At 33.5% G+C, this 24,318-nt stretch overlaps 2 protein-coding genes across 3 annotated transcripts in view; one reads left to right on the top strand and one right to left on the bottom strand.

Moving 5' to 3' along the window:
* The window catches only part of LOC134246408 (sushi, von Willebrand factor type A, EGF and pentraxin domain-containing protein 1-like), a 31,571-nt gene extending 18,182 nt beyond the window's left edge, over window positions 1-13,389 (top strand). Inside the window, exons 9-26 of the mRNA XM_062728775.1 lie at window positions 5,141-5,356; window positions 5,681-5,862; window positions 6,007-6,277; window positions 7,050-7,211; window positions 7,319-7,480; window positions 7,799-7,991; window positions 8,082-8,212; window positions 8,324-8,497; window positions 8,584-8,814; window positions 8,916-9,086; window positions 9,578-9,716; window positions 9,805-9,848; window positions 10,242-10,523; window positions 10,634-10,816; window positions 11,022-11,177; window positions 11,916-11,951; window positions 12,704-12,806; window positions 12,914-13,389. Of these exons, the coding sequence (XP_062584759.1) occupies window positions 5,141-5,356; window positions 5,681-5,862; window positions 6,007-6,277; window positions 7,050-7,211; window positions 7,319-7,480; window positions 7,799-7,991; window positions 8,082-8,212; window positions 8,324-8,497; window positions 8,584-8,814; window positions 8,916-9,086; window positions 9,578-9,716; window positions 9,805-9,848; window positions 10,242-10,523; window positions 10,634-10,816; window positions 11,022-11,177; window positions 11,916-11,951; window positions 12,704-12,806; window positions 12,914-13,040 (2,963 nt within the window). The 3' untranslated portion in view covers window positions 13,041-13,389. The remainder of the gene's footprint in view (window positions 1-5,140; window positions 5,357-5,680; window positions 5,863-6,006; window positions 6,278-7,049; window positions 7,212-7,318; window positions 7,481-7,798; window positions 7,992-8,081; window positions 8,213-8,323; window positions 8,498-8,583; window positions 8,815-8,915; window positions 9,087-9,577; window positions 9,717-9,804; window positions 9,849-10,241; window positions 10,524-10,633; window positions 10,817-11,021; window positions 11,178-11,915; window positions 11,952-12,703; window positions 12,807-12,913) is intronic.
* A 1,713-nt stretch (window positions 13,390-15,102) lies between these two features.
* Window positions 15,103-23,199, bottom strand: LOC134246390 (matrilin-2-like). Of its 2 annotated transcripts, XM_062728763.1 has the most exons (9): window positions 22,864-23,199; window positions 21,992-22,046; window positions 19,927-20,074; window positions 18,164-18,718; window positions 17,805-17,978; window positions 17,354-17,467; window positions 16,904-17,149; window positions 16,430-16,627; window positions 15,103-15,719 (listed from the first exon to the last, which is right to left on the bottom strand). In XM_062728763.1, exons 3-9 carry the CDS (start codon window positions 19,976-19,978, stop codon window positions 15,538-15,540), a joined length of 1,521 nt encoding a protein of 506 aa, XP_062584747.1. In that variant the 5' UTR covers window positions 19,979-20,074; window positions 21,992-22,046; window positions 22,864-23,199; the 3' UTR covers window positions 15,103-15,537. The 2 variants fall into 2 exon arrangements, with proteins under 2 accessions (XP_062584747.1, XP_062584741.1); XM_062728757.1 differs by lacking the exon at window positions 21,992-22,046 and having other exon boundaries at window positions 22,864-23,198.
* Between the last annotated feature and the right edge of the window lie 1,119 nt (window positions 23,200-24,318).

The following is a 24,318-nucleotide window of genomic DNA, read 5'->3' on the forward strand; positions in this document are numbered from 1 at the left end:
TACCTGTTGGGTGAGATGTAGATATCCAAGAGGAGTTGGACAGGTGTCCATTATCTGTTGGGTGGTATTCTGATGAAACAATTCAAGAAACCATAGAAGAATTGGACAATTGTCTATTACCTGTTGGGTGGGATGTGGATATCCAAGAGGAGTTGGACAGGTGTCCATTACCTGTTGGGTTGTATTTTGATGATGCAATTCAAGAAACCCAAGAATTAGACAAGTGTCCATTGCCTGTTGGGTGGGATGTAGATATCCAAGAGGAGTTGGACAGATGTCCATTACCTGTTGGGTGGTATTCTGATGAAACAATTCAAGAAACCCAAGAAGAATTGGACAAGTGTCCATTACCTGTTGGGTGGGATGTAAATATCCAAGAGAAGTTGGACAGGTGTCCATTACCTCTTGGGTTGTATTTTATGAGGAGATTCAAGAAACCCAAGAATTAGACAAGTGTCATTTGCCTGTTGGGTGGGATGTAGATATCCAAGAAGAGTTGGACAGATGTCCATTACCTGATGGGTAGTATTCTGATGAAACATTTCAAGAAACCCAAGAAGAGAATTGGACAAGTGTCCTTTTCCTGTTGGGTGGGATGTAGATATCCAAGAGGAGTTGGACAGGTGTCCATTACCTGTTGGGTTTTATTTTGATGAGGAGATTCAAGAAACCCAAATAGAATTGGACAATGTACACATGTTCAATTGTTCTTGGGTAGTTTAATCTCTCGTCAAAATACAACCCAACAGGTATTGGACACCTGTCCAATGCCTGTTGGATACCTTCATTCTGTCCAACATGTAAAAGGGCATTTGCTTATTGGTCATGACTCAAAAAGGTTTCTCCTTAAATACTTAATTTTGTTATTCAAGAAAGGTTGAACAGAGTCTGAGATGTGTTGAGTTGTGTTTTCACAATTCAGTTTTTTTGCACTTAGGTATTCATATATTTTAATATTAGTTATTTTTAAATATGCAGGTGTATATCCTTATTGCTAAGAACGAATTAGTTAGGTGTTAAAATAAAAGAGCTATATCACAGAAATTGACAAAAATATGGGTTCAAAACCAAAGGTTTTCAGTCTTGTCTGAATTTTCCAGCAAATATTAAATATATAATAAATTTGAAATGAATAAAAAACAATAAGAAAAACCCAATAAAATACGGACACGAGGATTAATATCCAATAAGATTTGAACAGTAACTACCCAAATAATGCTCTCTCGTGTGTACACTTTTTTTGTATCCAATAAGCAGTATCCAATAGGACTTGGACTTGATGTACCCAATATATAACCAAATGTGTGTTCGTCCGTCTGTCTGTCCGTCTGTTTGTCTGTCCGTCTGTAAACTTTTCACATTTTCGACTTCTTCTCAAGAACCACTGGGCCAATTTTGACCAAACTTAGTACAAAGCATCCTTGGGTGAAGGGGAATTTAAATTGTTAAAATGAAGGGACATATCCCCTCGCAAGGGGAGATAATTAAGAAAAGACAAAAATAGGGTTGGGTCATTAAAAAATCTTCTTCTCAAGAACCACTGGGCCAGTAAAGCTGAAACTTATATGGAAGCATCCTGGGGTAGTGTAGATTCTAAATTGTTCAAATCATGACCCCCGGGAGAAGGGCGGGGCCACAATGGGGAATCAAAGTTTTATATAGAAATATATAGGAAAAAACTTTGAAAATCTTCTTCTCAAGAACCACTGGGCCAGAAAAGCTGAAACTTATGTGGAAGCATCCTGGTATAATGTAGATTCTAAATTGTTCAAATAATGACCCCCGGGGGAAGGGCGGGGCCACAATGGGGAATCAAAGTTTTATATAGAAATATATAGGAAAAATCTTTGAAAATCTTCTACTCAAGAACCACTGGGCCAGAAAAGCTGAAACTTATGTGGAAGCATCCTGATATAATGTAGATTCTAAATTGTTCAAATAATGACCCCCGGGGGAAGGGCGGGGCCACAATGGGGAATCAAAGTTTTATATAGAAATATATAGGAAAAATCTTTAAAAATCTTCTTCTCAAGAACCACTGGGCCAGAAAAGCTGAAACTTATGTGGAAGCATCCTGGTATAATGTAGATTCTAAATTGTTCAAATAATGACCCCCGGGGGAAGGGCGGGGCCACAATGGGGAATCAAAGTTTTATATAGAAATATATAGGAAAAATCTTTGAAAATCTTCTTCTCAGGAACCACTGGGCCAAAAAAGCTGAAACTTATGTGGAAGCATCCTGGCATAATGTAGATTCTAAATTGTTCAAATAATGACCCCCGGGGGAAGGGCGGGGCCACAATGGGGAATCAAAGTTTTATATAGAAATATATAGGAAAAATCTTTGAAAATCTTCTTCTCAAGAACCACTGGGCCAGAAAAAGTGAAGCTTAGGTGGAAGCATTCTGGGGTAGTGTAAATTCTAAATTGTAGGAATCATGACCCCCGGGGGAAGGGCGGGGGAATTATAGGGAATCAAAGTTTTACATAGAAATATATAGGAAAAATCTTTGAAAATCTTCTTCTCGGGAACCATTGGGCCAAAAAAGCTGAAATTTATGTGGAAGCATCCTGGTATAATGTAGATTCTAAATTGTTCAAATAATGACCCCCGGGGGAAGGGCGGGGCCACAATGGGGAATCAAAGTTTTATATTTTATATAGAAATATATAGGAAAAATCTTTGAAAATCTTCTTCTCAAGAACCACTGGGCCAGAAAAAGTGAAGCTTATGTGGAAGCATTCTGGGGTAGTGTAAATTCTAAATTGTAGGAATCAAGGGCGGGGCCATTATAGGAAATGAAAGTTTTACATAGAAATATATAGGAAAAATCTTTGAAAATCTTCTTCTCGGGAACCACTGGGCCAAAAAAGCTGAAACATATGTGCCCATGGAAGGATCATGGGGTAGTGTAGATTTCAAAATGTCTAAATTATGATCAGTGGGGTAGGGTGGGTATGCATTATGTATAACAAGGGGGAAATCTGGTAAAGAACAGAATGGTCAAAGCTTCTCAGGTGACCGATGTGGCCCATGGGCCTCTTGTTTTTTAAATATACCATTATTTACCTACATTTGGAGCTTTTGTCTCCTAGTTAAATCGATATGTAAAAGCATGCTCAGTTTTTAAAACGAGACAAGCTTTTTACAAACAAGTTGAAAAAAAACGAGAAACTTAATATTGCTGCTTGAAATTAACATTTCAAAATATCATGACGTCGCCAAATACAAATTATAATTGTTAAGTCAAATGTTTTTCATATCAATTGTTCTGCCATTATTTTCCACCAAACTGTCCAAGAATTTTCCCGTCCATCCGATCATGACAAGGGGCTCCGGGTGAGTATGCCTGGTCTGCAAGGAAGGCTATTCCTCCAAGACAGGTGATCCCAACTCTGATGATTTTAGAGATCTGTATTTGCTCTGCTCCTTATTTGTATAGTTACAATGGACTTTAAAACTTGTTAACTGTTCGTTACCTTCATGGAAGAATATGGAGATAAGTATTCAATATCAAAGTCCATAAAATAATACAAAATAAGAGCAGAGCAAACGCGGACCTCCGAAACATCAGTGGTTGGATCAGTTGCCAGGGAGGAGTGAGCATTCCCTGCCTACCTGTCACACCCACTGTGTGCTCCTTGTCATGATCAGGAATTACCGGTAAAAAATCGTCGTCAATTCAGTGTATAAATCATGGACTAAAAATTAGTTTGAAAAACGGCAGTCAGCATTTGACTCAATAATAAATTGTATTTGCTGACAAGGCCATTGTATCGACCATAGAACTTACGGAATGATGACTTTAAACGAGACTGCTGATATTCTTGTTTCATCAACTTGCTTGTCAATTGTCAATTGCTCGTATCGAATCAGCTGACATATATACACTCCGTATGCAGGTGGTGAAGGTATATTGCTGCATAAGTAAGGGAAGTTGACAAAAGAAAAGTTAAAGTCATCACGTTTATCATGTAGCTTGGTTGTTAGATTACCATTAACGTCTTTTTCAAGTAAAATATCCAAGTGTGAAACAGATGTGTCAGACTCTGTGATATCTTTTATCTCAAGCTCACCAGGATACATCGTATCGACGTAGGAATGGAAATTTTACCTTTGTTAATTGACAATACGTCGTCTATATGTCTAAATGTCGAGTTGAAGGTACATCGTTTGCTTTCTCCTTTTCACGCATAAAATTTTGCACAAATTCTGCTTCATGAATATAAAAATGGGTCTGCTAATAATGGAGCGCAGTTGGTACCCATCAGAATTCCAATAGAATGTTGGAATACCTGGTCTCTAAAAACCACATAGATATTGTCAATCAAAAATTCAAGCATCTTCTTGATGTCAACTTGAGAGTACTTGTGTGTGTAATAAGAATATGTTTTAAGAAAATAATTTTGCAAATGACCAATGACCAGGTTGTAAAATTTACAATTTCCATTTTTATTGGAAAAGCAGCTGTCAATGATTTCAAAAAGCCTAGAATTTAATTTATCGTGTGGAATGGTTGCATATAAAGTCGAAAAGTTTTTAAGCTGTTGATTTTCGCAAAATCTTGTGATTTCTTATTATCCAAAAGTTCTTTGGAATTCTTGAGTATCCACATCTGATTCACACCACTTCTCAAAAAATAAAATTGTCTAAGATGGTTAATTTTCCGAGATAATTTTTTCCTACCTTCAATTCTTTTAGCTAACTTGAACTGAAATTTAAAGGGGGCTTTTCTTATCATTTTTTGTCCGTCTTCCGCGTCTCCATTTGCATAAATTTTTCCCATTATTTATTTTTCCTACGAACCTTTTAGCAAATTTTATCCAACCTTTGTTCAAATTAAAGCAACTTTAGATAGAGAGGAATTTAATCAATCAATAAAATGAAGGGTCATTGGGAGGTAATGAAGAAAACTGAAAAATATAAGTAACCTATATGGAAGCATTCTGAGGTAGTGTAAATTTTAAAATTTTCAATTCATAACCCGCGTCGCTATAATAGGAATCATATGGGGTGGAAATATGTTTAAAACCAGCATGACCAAAGTTACTTAGGTGAGCGGTGTGACCTGTGGGTCTTATCCTTCTAAGAATCCATTGCAGTGGTGAATGATGCTCAAACATTTTGCCTTTTCTTAGTTCACAGAAGTTGTGCTGTTAGTCCTTCTCCACCAAAGAATGGAGCTGTTGTTTGTGATTCGTGGTTGAAAGGAAAGTTTTGCCAGGTTCAGTGTCAGAAGGGGTATGACTTTAAGCCTGGATATCCTTTTTATGAGATGTTGGTTTGCGGAGACAGTGGAAAGGACCGTGGACTATGGGTACCAAACAACGCCCTCCCTATTCCAGATTGTTCAAGTAAGTTTTTAATTATCAGAAACAAAACTTGAATTTCACTTTTTATTCAAAACAATAAACAAAGGCCTCTTTATGAGTGGAAAATTCTCAAGAATGACGTTAAACAACAACACATAAAAAGGGTGAATATATGTTAGTTACAAATGATTTACTAGATTATTTGGGTTTGTTAGCTGCATCTAAAGCTTAGTGTGAATTTAAAATCATTTACTATAATATTATATATATTACAATGTTCTATGATCTAGGCCTTTTGTTGGTTAGCTCTAGGATTTAAAATATTATTTTCATTCTGATAATTCTTTTTATATTTCAAATTTACAGAGACACTCAATGTAACATCTGCTAAATTTAAAATGTATGCATCATTTTATTACGACGGAAATTGCATGGATTCAGTAGTGCAGGATACTATTCGAAAAAATTACATCGATTCCTTGTCTTCTTCTAATTTCACTGACGTTTGCCTGCAATACAATAGTCTGTGTAATCTAGCAAGTGTCACGGTAATTATGATTTTATGTAATTTTTTATTGCCTAAGCATAAGCTTATTCTCACATGTTACTGTATAATTCTAAAATGTATAGTAATTTTACAGTTATGTCTTATGAACACTTAAACATAGTAACTAATTATCCCATTTTGACAGATCGAATGCGGTGCTACAAGCAGGAAAAGATCAGCAGATATGAAAATTATTGCTGACTTTATCATAGAATCTGATGAATCTGAATCAACACCAGATTTCATAAACATTCAGAGTAATATGATGGATACCTTAAAAAACAAGAGTGTAAACGGAAGTCTCGTGATAACCTTAGAGAATAACGTAACTTTAACATCCAACGATCTTTCAGTAGCAAAGGTTACATACGAGTGTCCAGAAAACACCTTCCCCTCGGACACAGCTATTTCATGTTGTGAGAATACACACTTTGTAATATTTTATTTCCTGAACTAAAGATATTATATATCAAAGAGAATTGTTTTATACTTTGGATCAAGATTTAAACAATTGTAGACTGATATTTTTATATTTATCTGTTTTAAGTTGATCGTTAATTTGGAATAAGTTTCTATGATCACTTGAAGTCATATTTTTTCTTGGTTTTTTCATGTTTCATAAACAAACATTAAGGTTTAAAATGAATACTGTATGAAAAAACATGACAACTTTAACTTTTTATTCATCAACTTCCCTTACTTATGCAGTAATGTACCTTCATCTCCTGCATACGGGGTTCAAATCTATCAGTTGATTCGATACCCAAGATCATGCTTTATGTATATACAGTTTTTAAAAGGAGGATAATTATTGACAAACAAATTGATGGAATATCAGCAGTCACGTTTAAAGTCATCATTTCATAAGTTCTATGTTCGAAACAATGACCTTGTCAGTAATTACAATGTATCATATGTCAAATGCTGATATGTTTTTCGTACTAATTGTTAGTACACTGAATTGACGTGGATTTTTCCGTTATTTCCCGATCATGATTAGCACACGGTGGGTGTGACCGATCAGCAGGGGATGCTCACTCCTCCATGGCGTCTGGTCCCACCTCTGTGATTTGGTGGTCTGTGTTTGCTCCGCTCCTATTGTGTATTGTCTATGGACTTTTGATCTCGAATACTGTTCGTTATCTCCATATGTTTCATACTTTAATCTGTAATTTGTATTCTCTCCAGTGGAATGTTCAGCAGGTACCCACTATAACGCATCCATCAAGACCTGTCTGCAGTGTAGTAAGGGTCACTACCAGTCATCACCGGGACAACCCTTGTGTGATCCGTGTCCGGAGGGAACCACCACCAAACAGGTTGGAGCCAAATCCAAAGACGAATGCTTAGGTAGAAAAAAAAAATAAACATGAATATTTATGATATACATACATATTCTTGTAATTGACCAATAGTTTAGTTAATATGAAGTTTCTGTCCTTTTTGATATTCTGCAGAGGCATGTCCCCCAGGATACTGGTCTGTGACTGGGGTGATGCCATGCTCCCCTTGTCCACTGGGGTCCTATGCAGAAGAATATGGTACCTCTGTTTGTACCTCCTGTCCCCGATCACAAACAACACTGGTCCAAGGTAGCAGTGAAGCTACTGATTGTACCTGTAAGTCTGACGGAATTATATATGTTTTCTTGTTTTCCTGTTCAAAATAAAGAATGTTGTTCTAAGTGTATAGTCCTATTTTTGCTTCTAAATGCAGTAAATATCAGATATTATTTTACATATTTAAAAGATAGTAAATTGCAACAAAAATATTATGAAAGATGGGTTTGCTTCGGACATTAAAATAAAATAAATAATCAGGAAATAATTTTATTGTAATTAATTTTAAAAGTAACGTTTATTATCAATTAATTTTAGTTTTGAAGATGGATATCCACCGCACAACAAAAACTTAAAATAATTTGCCTTCTACTGTAGATTTCGATATTCTCCTCAGCTCCTCCGAATCAAAAGCTATTGTCGATATAAAACTGACTCGTGTAGAAGAAGCAGTCATTCTCAGTGCCTGGCTCCGATTTCCTGTTGGCTTTAACAAGATATCAACTCCGTCACTGTTCTTTCAGAATGGAGATCTCTGGTCTGAAGAAATATTGATAGAGCCTAAAACAAAGTGAGTAAAATATAAACATTGGAAACTTGAACTGGAAAAAAAAACTGAATGATTCAGTTTAATTCAGATAAATTCATCTTATTTTTACAGTGAGCTAGTTGACAATTCATCCATTACAATTGATGCCGGAAAATGGAACTTCATTGTGTTCCCAATACAGATAGAGATGTTCAATGACTCCTCCATTTATGAAAATTCTTCATTTACTTTAAAGTTAACAGGTAGATTGATTTTTGTGTTAACTTTCGTTTGAAATACGATATAACGTAAACAACATATAGTCAAACAAAACTAAATCTTCATCAATAAAAAAGTCCAAATATATATTATAGGTCCACTTACTGTATCTCAGCTAAACATTTGGTCCTCAAACCACACTAAAGAAGAGGTAGATAACCAACTCAATCGTTGTATCATAAGTGACGAAGGAGACGTGTTGTCCTGGAAGGATTGGAAACTTGCCTACCTAGAGGAGAGTACAATACAGATACCAAGCCTATGTGACGGTTAGTGAAGCCGAAATGTCATAATTGATTAGTAAAAGTTGAACAAAGATTATAACATAAGCTTAACTGTCGTAGTTTATCCATAGATATAAATGAGTGTGATGATCATCCATGTGGTAACAACACGTGCATTAACGAACTTGGTGGGTTTACCTGTGAGTGTAGCCCGGGATTCAGAGGGGAGCGGTGTGAGGAGAATATAGACGAGTGTCTGACCAACATCTGTCAGAATAACAGCACCTGCGTAGACGGCATCAATGGATACACGTGCACGTGTCCACCGAACTATAAAGGAAGATTTTGTGAATCACTTTTTTGTGAGTTTTATCTTTTAAATTATCGTAGCAATTTTAAGAAAAGATAAATTCTGTATTTTTTGTTGCTATAAGAGTTCGACATTTGGGATTTCTTTTTATAGTAAATGGTAACTGGAGTATCTGGGGTGAGTGGTCGCAGTGTTCTGAAACGTGTGGTAGTGGAACAAAAAGTCGCCAGAGGTACTGTACTAACCCAGCCCCATATAACGGAGGAAAACTGTGTGCAGGCAACGATACTGAAGTTACAGAATGTTTTGTTCAAACGTGTCCAGGTGATTTATAACTACATGATTTATAGTTATCTTTATATTGGCTTATGAAAGATTTTTTTTAAATCAATTGAACATCATTTTGGAGAGTATGAACTGATTTCGTTATGACGAAAGGTTGTATATTACTTCTTTTGTTTTTGTTTTAATTTAAAAGTGGATAATTTTTTAATAATGTTATTTTGATATAACAAATTCATTATGACGTCATGGTTTCTGACCTTAATATTATTCGTTTCGTTTTTGTTTAAGATTAAAAGTTTACACATACTAAAATTTTTAGTCGGATGTTTTTTGCCTCATGTACCGCAGTTTCGCTAAAAAATCAAAAGTTGTCCTTTAAAACAAGAAGAATGGATTTCGGAAGACGAAAGTGATTTGAAATGTTTGTTTTTAACATAATACAAAACAAAACTCTTGGTCTAAAAGATTCAAAATGCACTTGAAGAAGCATATTATATGAGTTATGAGAGCTGATGAACGTTTCTTTTCAGTATGCACAATTCTGGAAGCACCTGTGAACGGTTCCTTGAACTGTAGTGGAACACCCGACACAGGATTTAACTGTACCATCAGCTGTAATCGGGGATACGCTTTTGATGAGGGTGTTAAGCCGTTTTATCCTTGGGTAGTGTGGACCGAGCAGGGGTAGGGCGGGGCCACAACTGGGGAATCAATTTTTTGAAATATATGGGAAAACTTTCAAGAACCACTGAGCCAGAGAAGAAACTTATAATCCGAACGGTTATCTTCCAACATGTAACCGTAAGTGTAAAGAGGATGAAATGATGAAGATTGTGAGGCAATATATATTATCTGATTTAAAGATTTTTAGTATATTTTTAAATTTTACCTACAATTTATTTTTTTATGAATCTTTAAATCCTTTTATCACTTAATTATATATATGAATTTTTAAGGCAGCTTTTGCTAATAGTTTGTAAAAAAAAAAAAACAACATTGATTGTAGTTTAATTGTTTTTTCCCCATAAAGTCTGACAATGAATTTTTAAAAAGATGAAACTCCATAAAATATTTAATAAATTATTAATCAAATGAAAAATTAAAGACAATCACAAATAATTATGAATTATATATACTTTTTGGAATTTTTATAAGGATGCTAGATAAATATATAAAGCATGTTATATTTTACAGCGACGAAGGAAAGTAAAGAATTAACAGCTAATTTTATCGCATATTATGAAAACCTTATATGTGACAACAATAACCATCTGCATATCAGCACTGAAATTAGAAAGGTTGTCAGTGTCTTTCTAAGAGACCTTTCCTGCGGAGAGAATAAGATATGCAAGCTTATAATTAGTGACGTCATAGTCTTAAACTGCGAAAGGGGTGTTAAAAGGAAGAAAAGAGAAGTGGCAGAGAACCCAATGACCGCTGGGTTTAAAATCCAGTTCACCTGCTCCTCAATAGACCGTATGTCAAAATTTGTCAATGAAAACTCATATTAAATATGTTTGGAAAATTAAATATCGATAAAAATACACAAAAATTACATAAATCTGCTTTTACTCTTCTTTTATCAGATAGCTCAGAATTGTGTGCCAGAGAAATTGTTAATGCGATTGCAAGTTTCAAAGAATTGTCATCAATAGAAAGACTTGCTCTTAACATAAGCGCCGAAATTTACATGATAAATCTAAATCAGACATCTGCAAGGGGGGAAATTAAGTGTGATGTGGGATACATCAGCTCTGGAGTAAACTGCGGTAAGTTAACTGTAACACAGGTAAAATGTACAAAAATACTGCAGAAGTTTAAACGTACATTAAACACAGCAGTTTGTGCCTATTATGTACAAAAACACTACGTTAAATATACTGTCCAACAAACCTTAATGATTTTGAACAGTGCAATTGGAAAAAAAGCTAAATATTGAGTGATCTTTCTATATTTCATATTCCCCAACTGTAGTACCATGTGGAGTGGGAAGTTTTTACAGCAATGGAGAGTGTAGAAAATGCGACTATGGTTTTTATCAAGATGAACTTGGACAGATTGATTGTAAGAAATGCCCACTTGGAACTACAACTCCAGGGAGAGCATCAAGGGAAATAGGCAGCTGTTCAGGTGGGATAATATTTTGTAAATCAAAATTATTTTATTCGCAAAAGGAAAGTTCTTTGATTTCTGTACCTTTATTCCCAAACTCATATTTATTCATTATAAGCAGAACATCATTTTGAGGATATGATTTAAAATGTCCTGTTGATGTGAAATAAGATTTCAAATTTTCCAATATTTTTAGAGCTCAAATTAGCGCAAAATTTTAAAGCTTTATTTAAAAAAACAAAATAGATAGTTTTATATGAAAATTTGGATGAATAAATTACTGTTTATAGTTGGTTAAACGAAGTTATTTTAAAAAGCAATTGATAAGAACCAATAATATAAAAATAAACATCATTGGAACCAGTTTGTTATTTTATACATTTATAATTAAAAAAAATTAAAACCATAGTTAATTTTCATTAAATTTTAAATTCAAATTTAAAATGAATTTATGAAATACAAAAAAAAGTTCGTTGGCCATATGGGATGTTGCCAAATTTGGTAAAATATCTTCACTAATGTTTCTGTGAGTTATTCGCTCACTTAAATCCACCACTGCCTCCCAAATGGTTATAAATGCGAGGTCCATGTTTTGGCTATATCCCATAAGTGTAACAGATCAAGAGGTAAAATAAGAGGTTATAAAAGTAAAAAATATTCTGTGAAAGTTTCTAATTATTGTGATTTTTCATCACTTATGTTAGTCCAAGTCCAGTTAGTTTTTCTTTTCTAAATTCTATAATTTTAAACTTATAGTTCTGACTGAAGTGCATGTTGAGAAGACCGTTGACGGTAAGTAATATTTATTATTTTTATTCTAAAGGTACAATTAAATAGTGTGAACACGTTAAGTACTTTAATTCAATTAAGCATTTCTTATTCTTGGATGTCATCTGTCGTATAATAGCACCTTACTGTGTTAAGATATTGAAACCCATGCTTTACTGACAAAATCCAAAAACTAGAGTTACTATGAGCACTGAACTCAATTAACGATACCCCGCCCCGTTCGAGGCGGGTCCACGATAGACAATTAAATTTGTTTTAGGAATATATAGGAAAACCCTCTTCTATGGAACCAAAAAAGCCGTGTTAAGTCATATTAATATACTAATTGTTAGTCCATTATTTAAACACTGGACTGACGACGGATTTTCCATTATTTCCCGATTGTGGCAAGGAGCGCTGCACACGGCGGGTGTGACCTGTGGGCAAGGTATTCTTCACTCCTCCATTGCATCTGATCCCACCTCTGATGTTTTGGAGGTCCGTCTTTGCTCTGCTTTTATTTTTATTATTTTAAGGAATTTGATATTAAATATTGTTCGTTATCTCCATATCCTTCATTGATATGGAAGCATTGTTAGATTGTGTAGATTTTCATTTTTTCAAATTATGATTCCAAAGGGTAGGGAGGGGAATTTTTTACAATGGAATATTTAGAGAAAAAAAATCTGGCCCATGGGCTTCTTGTAATTAATGGAGCAGGAACAATACACATTTCTGAGTTCCTGGTGTATTAACAGTGTTTACTTATGTTTCAGACTCGGATGCCGGAATCATACTGGGTGTTACCCTTGGAATCCTGATACCCATTGTTCTTGTTGTCATTTTCCTTTTCTTCAAGTTCAAGAGAGTGGAGTTAAAGTGAGTAAATAGCTATCTGCACAGTTATTTTAAATCTGTTTGAGTATTGTTTAGTTCGAGAGATCAGAAACATTGTAAATATGTAATTTATTATGTCTTTGAATCAGATTCGACAAAGTTGCTGACCGCTTGAAGAAGACAGACAATCCGCTATATGACTTTAATCTTGGTGAGGAAAAGGTAGAGGTTGTGGCGTTCTGTAAAATGGACGAAAATGATGCCCCAATGAGTTAAAAGATCAATATTTTGTTAAAAGTTCACTCTCTCCTCATCTCGTTAAAACAAACAGTGTTGATTGATAATTTTTTTCTCTTAGTGTACATTAATTTCTTTCAAAGATGCGCAAAATAAATTTTTAAAAAATATCATTTCAATAACTAATGAAACAAGTGTATTCTGCTCCTTTGAAACTTTCATGAAAATGATACTGTTTTCTTTTTATAAAATAAAACAACTTGTATTATAAAAAGTAAACATAACAGTCAATCTATACACATTATTACTCAATTTAAATATTGTAAACATGAATTTTTGTATATATTTGCATTTTACTAAAAGAGAATGAAATAAAGGAAAACACACAGTTAATTTTTTATATAATTTTTCAATATTTTAGGCAAACGTTAATGTCTCTACACAAGTTGTGTTATAACTTGTATATTGTCTTGTATATTGTTGATATATTTTATCGTCTTATCAGCATAATTTGTGTAATAACATCCTATTTTTACACATACATGTTTGAATTGTTGCAGTAAATGTTCAACCAAGCCTCTTTCGTTACTCCTCACTAAGATATTGACAGTAGTGGAGGAAAAACTTCAAGAGTACTTTGCATCTATATATTCGAGAAGTAGTAAGAATCAGATATGGATACCAAAAAATTCTTAAGAACTTTTAGACAATTTGAAATTACAAGATTTTACAAAAATCAACAGCTTAAAAACGTATGACTTTTCAACTTTATACACAACAACTCCCAATGACAAATTAAAATCCAAGCTTTTTGATATCATTGATAGATGCTTCTTCAATAAAAATGGAACTCGTAAATTTACTTACCTGGTCATTGGTCATTTGCAAAATTATTTTGTTAAAACATATTTTGATTGCACAAACAAGTACTCTGAAGTTGACATCTAGAAGATGCTTGAGTTTCTGATTGACAATATCTATGTGGATTTTGGAGACCAGGTCGTCCAATCCATTGGAATTCCCATGGGTACAAATGGCGCTCCGTTATTAGCAGACCTATTTTTGTATTCATATGAAGCAGAATTTATGCAAAATCCCATGCGTGAAAAGAAGAAAAGACTTGCTGTACCTTTAAACTCGACGTTCAGATATATCGATGACGTTTTGTCAATTGTCAATGGTAATTTCCATTCCTACGTCGATACGACATATCCAGGAGAGCTTGAGATTAAAGTCATGACAAAGTCTGACACATCTGTTTCATACTTGGATATTTTACTTGAAAAAGACATTAATGGTCATCTAACAACCAAGTTATATGATAAACGTGATGACTTTAACTTTTCTATGTCAACGTCCCTTACTTATGCAGCAATATACCTTCATCACCTGCATACGGAGTGTATATATCTCAGTTGATTCGATACTCAAGAGCATGCTCTACTATGAACAATTTCTAAAACGAGATAAATTAATAACAAGCAAGTTGATGAAACAAAAATATCATCAGTCTCGTTTAAAGCCATCATTTCATAAGTTCTATGGTCCATACAATGACCTTGTCAGCAAATACAAATTATCATTGAGTCTAATGCTGACTGACTTTTTTCATACCAATTGTTAGTCCATTACTTATACACTGAATTGACGACAAATTTTCCCGTTATTTCCTAATCATGACAAGTAGCACACAGCGGGTGTGACCGGTCAGCAGGGAATGCTCACTCCTCCATGGCACCTGATCCCACTTCTGATGTTTTGGAGGTCCGTGTTTGATCTGCTCTTATTTTGTTTTGTTTTATTGACTTCGAGATTGAATACTGTTCGTTATTTCAATATCCTTCCTTACATAGTTTTCAGTATCTTTATTATTTGATTTTAATGCTGTGAGTATCATCGATTTAAGAAATATGATTATAGATACAAATTAAAGCAAGTCATTAACAATCAATTACATAAAATGAAATAGAAATGTTACCTTAATATGAAAAAATAAATACGTAGTTATATTGATATATATACTAGTACATGAATTTTTTTCCGAGAAAGAAATTTAAAAAAAAATTATTGAATTTACTTATCAGGCGGGATTTATCACGAATCTTCGGTTCATTTTGGACTTAAAAACTTCTTTATCATGTATTTGTTGTTATATACAATTATGGGCAAATACAAATTCAAAACTAATGCCTCATGCAAGCTATAACATTCAGTAGAAGAAATGCAAATTTAATTCTAATTTTTTCTTGTTTGAAAAAAAATGTTTGAATGTTCTAAAGATATGTTATGGAACCCATATCACAATTTTTTCCAGGTTTCTTGATTCTGTGACTAAATTCAGAAATAATATCATTTTTGCCAATGAAAATTTCAATGGATAACTGAAAGCTTAAATTTAAAAAAAAATCTCAAGTTTCATATCTTAAGAAATAAGACCTTAACGGAAAGAAAGGCAATGATACTAACGGATCTTACAAATGAGTCAAGTATTCGAGGATGTGTTTTCTGCGAAAATGTCCAGCTTCGCATAATCTCTTCATCCGCATTGAACATCAACATTTTCTGGTATGCAGAGGTCCTTAAACTTAAAGCAAAGACTCCTAAACATAGACTTCTGGAGAATCTTGATATACTCATTCTTCATCTGATTTTCGTGTTTTCTGTCACAAGTCTTGAAATAATATAAATCATCATCTCTAGATGGTTCCATCGTTGATCCTAAAAAATATGGCAGTAAAATTATTTAACTGCGTATAAATATAAAATGTTACAATGTTATACTTTTTAAACAGAATCAGGTGCAGAAAACAAACAGTGATAGATCTATTTAAAAATCTACAAAGAATGTGTAAACTTTTAACAGGGCATATTCAGGAAATTCTAGGGGTTAGATAGGTAACAAAAAGCAGTAAGCATTCCCTAGTGAACAGATTAACACGCTGCAAGTCAAATATATACAATTTTGTCAGTGAGCAGAAAAGTAAGTAGTCAAATTAATTATACAACAATAGCATTGCATTTTATGTAAAACAAGTCTGTCAAAATACAACTTGCATGGTTACTATAACAACCAGTGATTTTACAAAATGCTGACTTTAAAAGAGGCTGTTGATGTCTCTAAATTATCTAGTTATATTTTATTTATCTTACAAGAAACAAGAGGCCAATGGGCCACATTGAATTGTTATTGTATGTTATTTCAAATTTCCAAAAGTTCCTTGAAATTTTGAAGTATGCAACATATGGATATAATAAATACAATTTCTCAAATGTACTCTTGACGTTTTTTCTTATCATTAAAGATAGATAATGTGTTTTTTTTTTAAATAATACTTTTTGATCATCCCAAAATGCTGGAATTTCAAAACTGACCAATATACATATTAAAGATGCGACTGAAAAAATTCTACTTAGGTAAAGATACATACTCTCGCAGGACGGGAGTTTTCTATTGGGAAGCCAATTTCCACTTCCACCACAGAAATATTTTGACCGTATGTCATGTCCATGACTTAGTCGTGTTCCCTGTTGACAGAATACGACACACAGACGAGCGAATTCTATAATCCATCCATTACAGACCAGAGCACCGTTCAGCGGAACTTCCAGCTTCGGACAGGATAGAGCTGTGATTAATGAACCAATGATATTTTTTATATTCTTTATTATCTACATTTATTTATCCGATGTAGCACTTATATGGATTTTGCAAATTAAGTTCCAATAAATTTGCAATGCTTTTATAAAAAGATATTAGACACTGTATTTGTTGTATCTGAATTATACAAAAGATAATTCTTATTTACCGGGTATCAAAAAATATCGAATAAAGTATTTCTTTAATTATATAGTATGCCATATACCACTTAGTATACCATTCTAAAAAAAAAATCAAAACTTACGCCCAACAAAAATGTTGAAGGTGCAGTTGGCCCTGAGGCCGTTGAATGGTTTCAGAGCTGTATATCGAGCAGTATAGTATCCCCAGCGAAAGATAGACCCGTGATACGGGTAGTTAGTGGTAACTTCGACATCGTGACCAAATGGGTCGTAGAAGTCAGGTGGCCGCCACGTAACGTTGACGAATCGTGATGAAGAAAGTTGTCGAATATTAGACGGGCAAAACCTGATGACCGGTGGCTGGATATCTAAAACAAGAGTAAATATATAAATGGTACTAGTTACTAGAACATTATTTTCATTTTTCAAATACACATTGTTAATTAAACAATCTCCACACATACTCTTGGAGGATTCATAAACTGTTTAGCAACATAGAAAGGGCAACTTCTTACAAAAGCTTTTCTTCTATTATTGATACATGAAATGCCATGAATGAGAGAGAAACAAACCTTTTTCACAGTGAACCCCTGTATAACCTTGAATACAATTACAGGTGTATCTATTCTCGCCGTCAATACAACTTCCGCCATTTTGACAGGGATCACTATTGCACGTGTTCACAACTGAAAAGATGAAGGTTGATGGTGCAAATGGAGTAATAATAATTGAAAGCAAAATGTTGATTAAAATTTGAATCATTCTGTAGAATTGGGATGTTTATGAAATATATAATGAACATTTCGTGATGTCCTCTGATTGTTACAGCATCGCTTGTGGGTATATGATGTTCTCTTATTTAATTAAGCAAGTACAAAAAATTCAACTTTGCGAGGGGAATTAAAATAAATGTTAAATACTGAAACAAATACTAAATTAAAACTACAAGATGAACAAAATAACAAAATAAATTCCGTGACTAAAAATGTTTTTTTTTTAATACGTTTGAGTAAGAATTCTTACAGATGCACGCTGGCAGTCCTCCGGACCAACTTTTATCCCTTTGACACGTCCTCTGTTGATAGCCAACGAGTTTATACCCCGTCTTACAGCTGTAGGTCACAGATTTACCCTGGGAAAAGTCACTCCCATGAAGCTGACCATTGACAGGAATACCGGGGTGACCACAGGAAATGACTGTCAAAAAAGTATACAGTACTGAATGGAGTATATCGGATTTGAAATAGTATGATTAGCATTTCTCAAAATATTTCTTTATTTTCTTACATTACACTTTTGAAGTATTTTTTGACACCGTTGAAAGGCAAGATGAAAAACAAAATTAAAGTTTATAGGAAAGAAATGATAAATATGATGATTACCGTCACAAGTTGTTCTTGCGAGTTTATCTCGAATTGAGTTCAAAGCACTAAACGTAGACACATCAAACACATAACTCGCTTTTGTAGCCATTCCCTGAAGTTCAGACTCATCAACACCATCACCGACACCGACAGAGAAGATGATGACGCCATTGTTACGTAATAGTTGTGCTTCTGACAAAGTGCTAGATTTGTCGTCAGATTGTCCGTCGGTTATGATAACTGCTAGTTTGGGAACATTGTTCCTGCCATATGCCCCAAAGCTCGTCGTTCTCGCATACCGGATGGCAATGGCAGTATTTGTAGAACCACTGTCATAGGGGATGCTAGAGATACGAGATTTTAAAGTAGGTTTAGAATAGAATGATGTAAGATGAAATGAGTTGTGAACAGACGTACTGAAGGGCACAGCGCCTATTCTCACAGCTTTAGATCCAATTTGAAATCCATCTACCATTGCCTTGAAAAATTCCTTAGTCTTTTCGAAATTGCCTAACCCAACACTCCCACTGGAGTCCAGAATGAAAACAATATCAGCAGCAGTGTCGCCACAATCTATGGGTAAATGATAAAAAAAATGAAGAACATGAAATTTAAGAGGCTGCAAAAATTAAGATAAACATGTACATAAACATCATACCTTTAAATCGTTTAAATATGGAGTAACAAACAGGAAATTTAAAAAAAAAAACTTTTCGTTAAATATAAAAAAACTCATTATAATAATCACTATTCGTTTGTATTAAATTTTGATACTACGTTTGACACTACTTGTTTGAAACTGCGAATGAATTATTAGGAGAATATTTTGAATCATCAACCAATAAAGGAAATCTTTATTCATTATTTACGAGGGTTGTTCGAAAAGTTCGTGGACAACTGTCATATCTTTTTTATTTGACGTCATATGTTAACCAAATTTGGTAGAAATATTTTTACAAAAAATCCAAATGATTTGTATAAATTTTTTTTCAAAATATTACGATTTATTCAAAACTTATTCAGATTTTAGACATGCAAAAATCGCACCGCGGAGCAGGTCAAAATTTAGTAAGTTATAGACAATTCACTAAATAATGTCTGTAGTCATATTTTCTGTAAAATGGAGCAAAAACGAAAAACAACCTAGAAATTCAAATTAATAATAAATACATCGATTCGTATTCAAAATTATGGCTTAATAAATTGCCTTGTTGAAAAGAAATTTAATTTTAATTTAATTTGCAATTTCAGGAAAATAATATTTGTTTAATGGCACAAGCTAGTTGTGCATGTGTGTACACGTAGTACAGGCAGTATTTGACTGACAGAGATTCTGTATCGGATGAGGATATTCTGTGAAGATACGGTTTAACTGCAAAAATCTGAACAAAATCTTTAAAATGTTGGAACGTCAAGGAAAGACATAGGCGCTCCAGAGTTGCTTATCCTGTGAAAGCAGAGTTAAGTAACAAAAGAAATTAAAACCTTAACAAAGGAAATTAAACAACGAGAGCAATTCTTAAAAAATAAATGTCAAGTATTAGAAAAAGAATTTAAGGAAGAGAAATTGGAAATTAATTGTGTATTTTTTTTGTAATGTTTTAGCTTCTTTAGTGTGTTAACATGTTGATATTAAATGAGAAAAATTTCTGCTAAAATTAAAACTTCACACATAAAAAACAAATATTTTTACATATTATAATGTGCTTATTTTAAATTTCGTATAAAATTGCGTCGTCCAAAATTTCCACCCTCGTACATGTATGTTCATACATACTTACCAGATACCACTTTTCTAATGGAAATAAACAAGAAGAAAGTTTTGAAGAACATTGTGGAGAGCACTTTTTGAGTACCATTTAGATATATCCTCCGATACTTTCACTGAACACAATCAGTTGTTTTGAAATGATGGTTATCTTTAAAACTCTGTAATGTTGCAGAAATTAATGATTAATGAAATAACTTGAACTTCAGTAAATTTTATATATATCATTTGGTATAAAAGATACATAATGTCATTAAAAATGCATATTCCACCATATTTCAAGTTAAAAACTACGCCTAGTATTTCCTACAAATATACATCGACCATTGTTTCCAAACTTTTCTATTACAAAAAAACTTTACATGGCCTGAATACCGAGTATCTGAAACATAATTCTCCATCGTGTTCATGTTCTTTGCCCTTTAACAACTATTGTCCTGCTGGACACGTTATTACAGGTGACGTTAATATAGTTAACAATGAAGTCCTTAGATCACTTATTTTAAAAGGTCCTAAATATAGGGAACCCCCATCCTTCAACTGGCGTCGGAATTTCATAAATATTATGGATTCCGTTGAAAATTACGCCAGACGATGGGCCAGATATGAAAAAGAAGACATTGACACCTTGGATTCCGAAACTTCATAAAAATCCTAACAAACATACATTACGGGTTTAGTAAATGTTCAACCAAGCCTCTTTCGTGACGCCTCACCAAGATATTAACAGTAGTGAAGGAAAAATTTCCGGAGTACTGTTCAACAATATATTCAAGAAATGGTGTGATTTGGATGTGGATACTCAAAAATTCCAAAGAACTTTTGAACAATTTGAAATCACAAGATTTTACCAAAATCAACAGCTTAAAAACTTGCGACTTTTCAACTTTATATACAATCATTCCCCACGATAAGTTAAAGTATCATTGACAGCTGCTTTTTAATAAAAATGGAACTCGTAAATTTACTTACCTGGTCATTGGTCATTTGCAAAATTATTTTGTTAAAACACATTCTGATTGCACACACATGTACTATGAAGTTGACCGATGCTTAAGTTTCTGGTTGACAATATATATGTGGTTTTTGGAGACCAGGTATTCAAACAATCTATCGGAATTCCAATGGAGCTCCGTAATTAGCAGACCTATTTTTATATTCATCTGAAGCAGAATTTGTGCAAAATCTTATGCGTGAAAAGAAGAAAACACTCAATCTGGCCTTCAACTCGACATTTCGATATATCGACGACGTACATGTATTGTCATTTAACAACGGTAATTTTCAATACCTACGTTGATACGATATATCCTGGTGAGCTTGAGATAAAAGATACCACAGAGTCTGACACATCTGTTTCATACTTGGATATTTTATTTGAAAAAGACGTTAATAGTTATCTAACAACCAAGTTATATGATAAAGGGGATGACTTTAACTTTCCTATCGTCAACTTCCCTTATGCAGCAATATACCTTCATCACCTGCATACGGAGTGTATATATCTCAGTTGATTCAATACGCAGGAGCTTGCTCTACATATGAACAATTTCTAAAACGAGGTTAATTATTGATAAGCAAGTTGATATCAAAGATATCAGAAGTGTCGTTTAAAGTAATCATTTCGTAAGTTCTTTGGTAGATACAATGACCTTGTCAGCACATACAATGTATCAATGAGTCAAATGCGGTTGTTATTCTTAGACCATTATTTATACACTGAATTAATGATGGAATTTGCCGTTATTTCCCGATCATGACAAGGAGCAAACGGTGGGTGTGACCGGTTGGTAGGGGATGCTCACTCACCTATGGAACCTGATCCCCTTCTGACGTTTTGGAGGTCCGTGTTTGCTCTGCTCCTATATTGTAATGTTTTGTGGACTTTGATATTGAATACTGTTTGCTATCTCCATATCCTTCTTGTAAAGTTTCTTTTTACAAAACCTTTTGTTGTAAGCTTTAGATTACAGTTTACAATAATTATCTAACAAAGAACATAGGGCGGACGGCAGATGGGATGCTTACTTCTCCTAGAAAACTGATCACATAAAAATGGAACTCTTTAATTTACTAACCTTGTCATTGGTCTTTTGCAAAATTACTCTGTTATAAAAATCAGATCGTCAAACTCTGAAATTGATATCATGCTCTAATTTGTATTGTTTTATGGACTTTTGAGCTTGAATACTGTTGGTTATCTACACACATTTCATCAAAAAGATGCTTGAATTTATGACTTTAACTTTCCAATCACCACCTCCTTTAGTTTTGCAGAAATTAATCATTATCATCTGCAAATGGCGTTTATACCTCTCTTAGTTAATCGGATACGTAAGAGCAAAGTTTACCTTCTGAACAATTTCACAATCGAAGTCAGTTATTGATAAATAAGTTGATAAAACAAGAATATCAGCAATCTCTTCCATTTGTAAGTTATATGATCGATACAATGACTCATTATTAATCACAATGAATGAATCATTAACTCAAATGCTGACTGATGTTTTTCATACAAATTGTTATCCATTACTTACACACTGATTTTCAAGTTATTTCCCATTCATGACAAGGAGCACATGGCGGGTGTAACCGAACGGCAGGAGATGCTCACTTTTACATTCCATCTGCATGTTTGCTCAGCGCCTGATTTGTATCATTTAATTGACTTTTTGAAGTTTTGGAATTGAGTTTGAATACTTTTTGTTATTCTTATATTTTTAACTTTCACATTTACTCTACAAAATATGCAGGATTCCTGATTTCTTTTTTTAAATAAAATTATTTCTTTTTTCATATCTAATTAAACAAAGCATAAATGAATAACAATTTTTATTCTTAGAAAACTTTTTTCCTTATCTACAATTTATTAATTCCTTCGAGTACGTGAGATGAGAGATGTATCATCTGTTAATTATGATACGAGAGAAAAAGTTTAAAAATGTTTTACCTTCATAAAAAGTGTGCACCATTTTCACACATAACACGTGAAGTTTTCTCTTCATATCGATATTATATTTGCACTCAAGAAGCACTTCAACATTTTAGCAAAACATCACGTGACGATGCTCTTTTAGTCCTCACTTCATCAGCATTAAAAGATTCCAAGACGCTGGATTCTTCTCAATAAACATCTTTGCTATCTCTTTATTTTGTGGTTTAACCCTTGCAGATGGCATAGGTTTGGTAATTTTTTATATAGTTAATCAGTAATGTAGCTTTTTAGCAACATGTTCTTCCCTGTTCTCATTTTTCCTCAAACCTCAGACGGTCTATGGCCGTCTGAGGATATTGAATTAAAAAAAAAACATGTTTTCTTGAAATTTCAATGTTGTTTGTTTTTCTTCAAATTCTTAGGATTTTGAAGAAAAAAAAACATTAGCAAGACTTTTCTATCAAGGATAGAAACAAAAAATACTATTACGTCATTTTAATAAAATGAAACATTAAAAAGTATATCTGTTTTCTTTTTAAACTATTTGGTGTTGCAATCTTGTTCGCAGTCATGGCGTAATTAATAAGAGTATGTACATATTACGCTCGAACATATGGTGGCAGGTGTGAATTTCATTATCATAATAGATATCCCCTGCAATCATAAAAGAAGATGAGAGGTGTTTTGGAGTAGTTCATTTTCAAACACTAAGAAATAGTATTTTGACCAGTCTGACACAGATACATCTCAAGATGTATTAAAAAAGCATTCTTACTTATACAGAAATATAACCTTATCATCTACAGTGTATATGTTTTTCCTCCCTGTTAATTAAGAGCAATTCTCTGTAATCAGAAAAAAAGTTTTCTTTGTACCAACATCTTTTTTTAAGGCAAATAATTTACAAATAAATTGATAAATAAGTTATTTAGACTGTGAATTTTCTACGTCAATTTTGAAAAAACAGGGTACTTTGAACAATGAGCTCACGGTGTGTCCCATAATGTCCATGGGTTGCTATATATTGTTTTATGGCAATGTGATTCTACATATCGTCCTATCAAATGTTTCCAGATATTGCTTCTATGTGTGACGTCATAGGTAAACATATTGGCAAGTCCATGTTTTGCTATGGGAAACTTCTCTCACCTACAAAAAGTAATATGTATTGAGCAGATAATATTAAACAGTACTCATGCCATTTATAACACTATCAAACCATTATATTAAGAAGCAAACAACAAGCACATAGTTTGCAAAATTTATGCTGATTTTAAACGCCAAAAACGAAAAAAAAATGATGCATCAGCATATTGCTAGTGGCCTACATTTGCATCATTTATTTCTAGGATATAGTCAAATATACGATAAAGATCCCGCACTATGTGTTGACGTCTCTAAACATGTAATAATATGAGTGAAAATTCCTCGAATGGAACGTAAAACAATGCTCACAAACAAACAAAACAT

The sequence above is a fragment of the Saccostrea cucullata genome, unplaced genomic scaffold, assembly GCF_032062105.1.
Source record: "Saccostrea cucullata isolate Sc308-1 unplaced genomic scaffold, CSIRO_AGI_Scuc_v1 ctg1048, whole genome shotgun sequence".
NCBI classification, from domain to species: Eukaryota; Metazoa; Mollusca; class Bivalvia; order Ostreida; family Ostreidae; genus Saccostrea; species Saccostrea cuccullata.

Coding starts and splice junctions, on each gene's coding strand:
- LOC134246390 (XM_062728763.1), bottom strand. CDS start 19,978: ATGTTCTTCAAAACTTTCTTCTTGTTTATTTCCATTAGAAAAGTGGTA. Junction 17,150..17,353: donor AGGGGTTCACTGTGAAAAAG/GTTTGTTTCTCT, acceptor CTCTTGTTTTAG/ATATCCAGCCACCGGTCATC. Junction 15,720..16,429: donor AAAACTCCCGTCCTGCGAGA/GTATGTATCTTT, acceptor CATATTTTTTAG/GATCAACGATGGAACCATCT.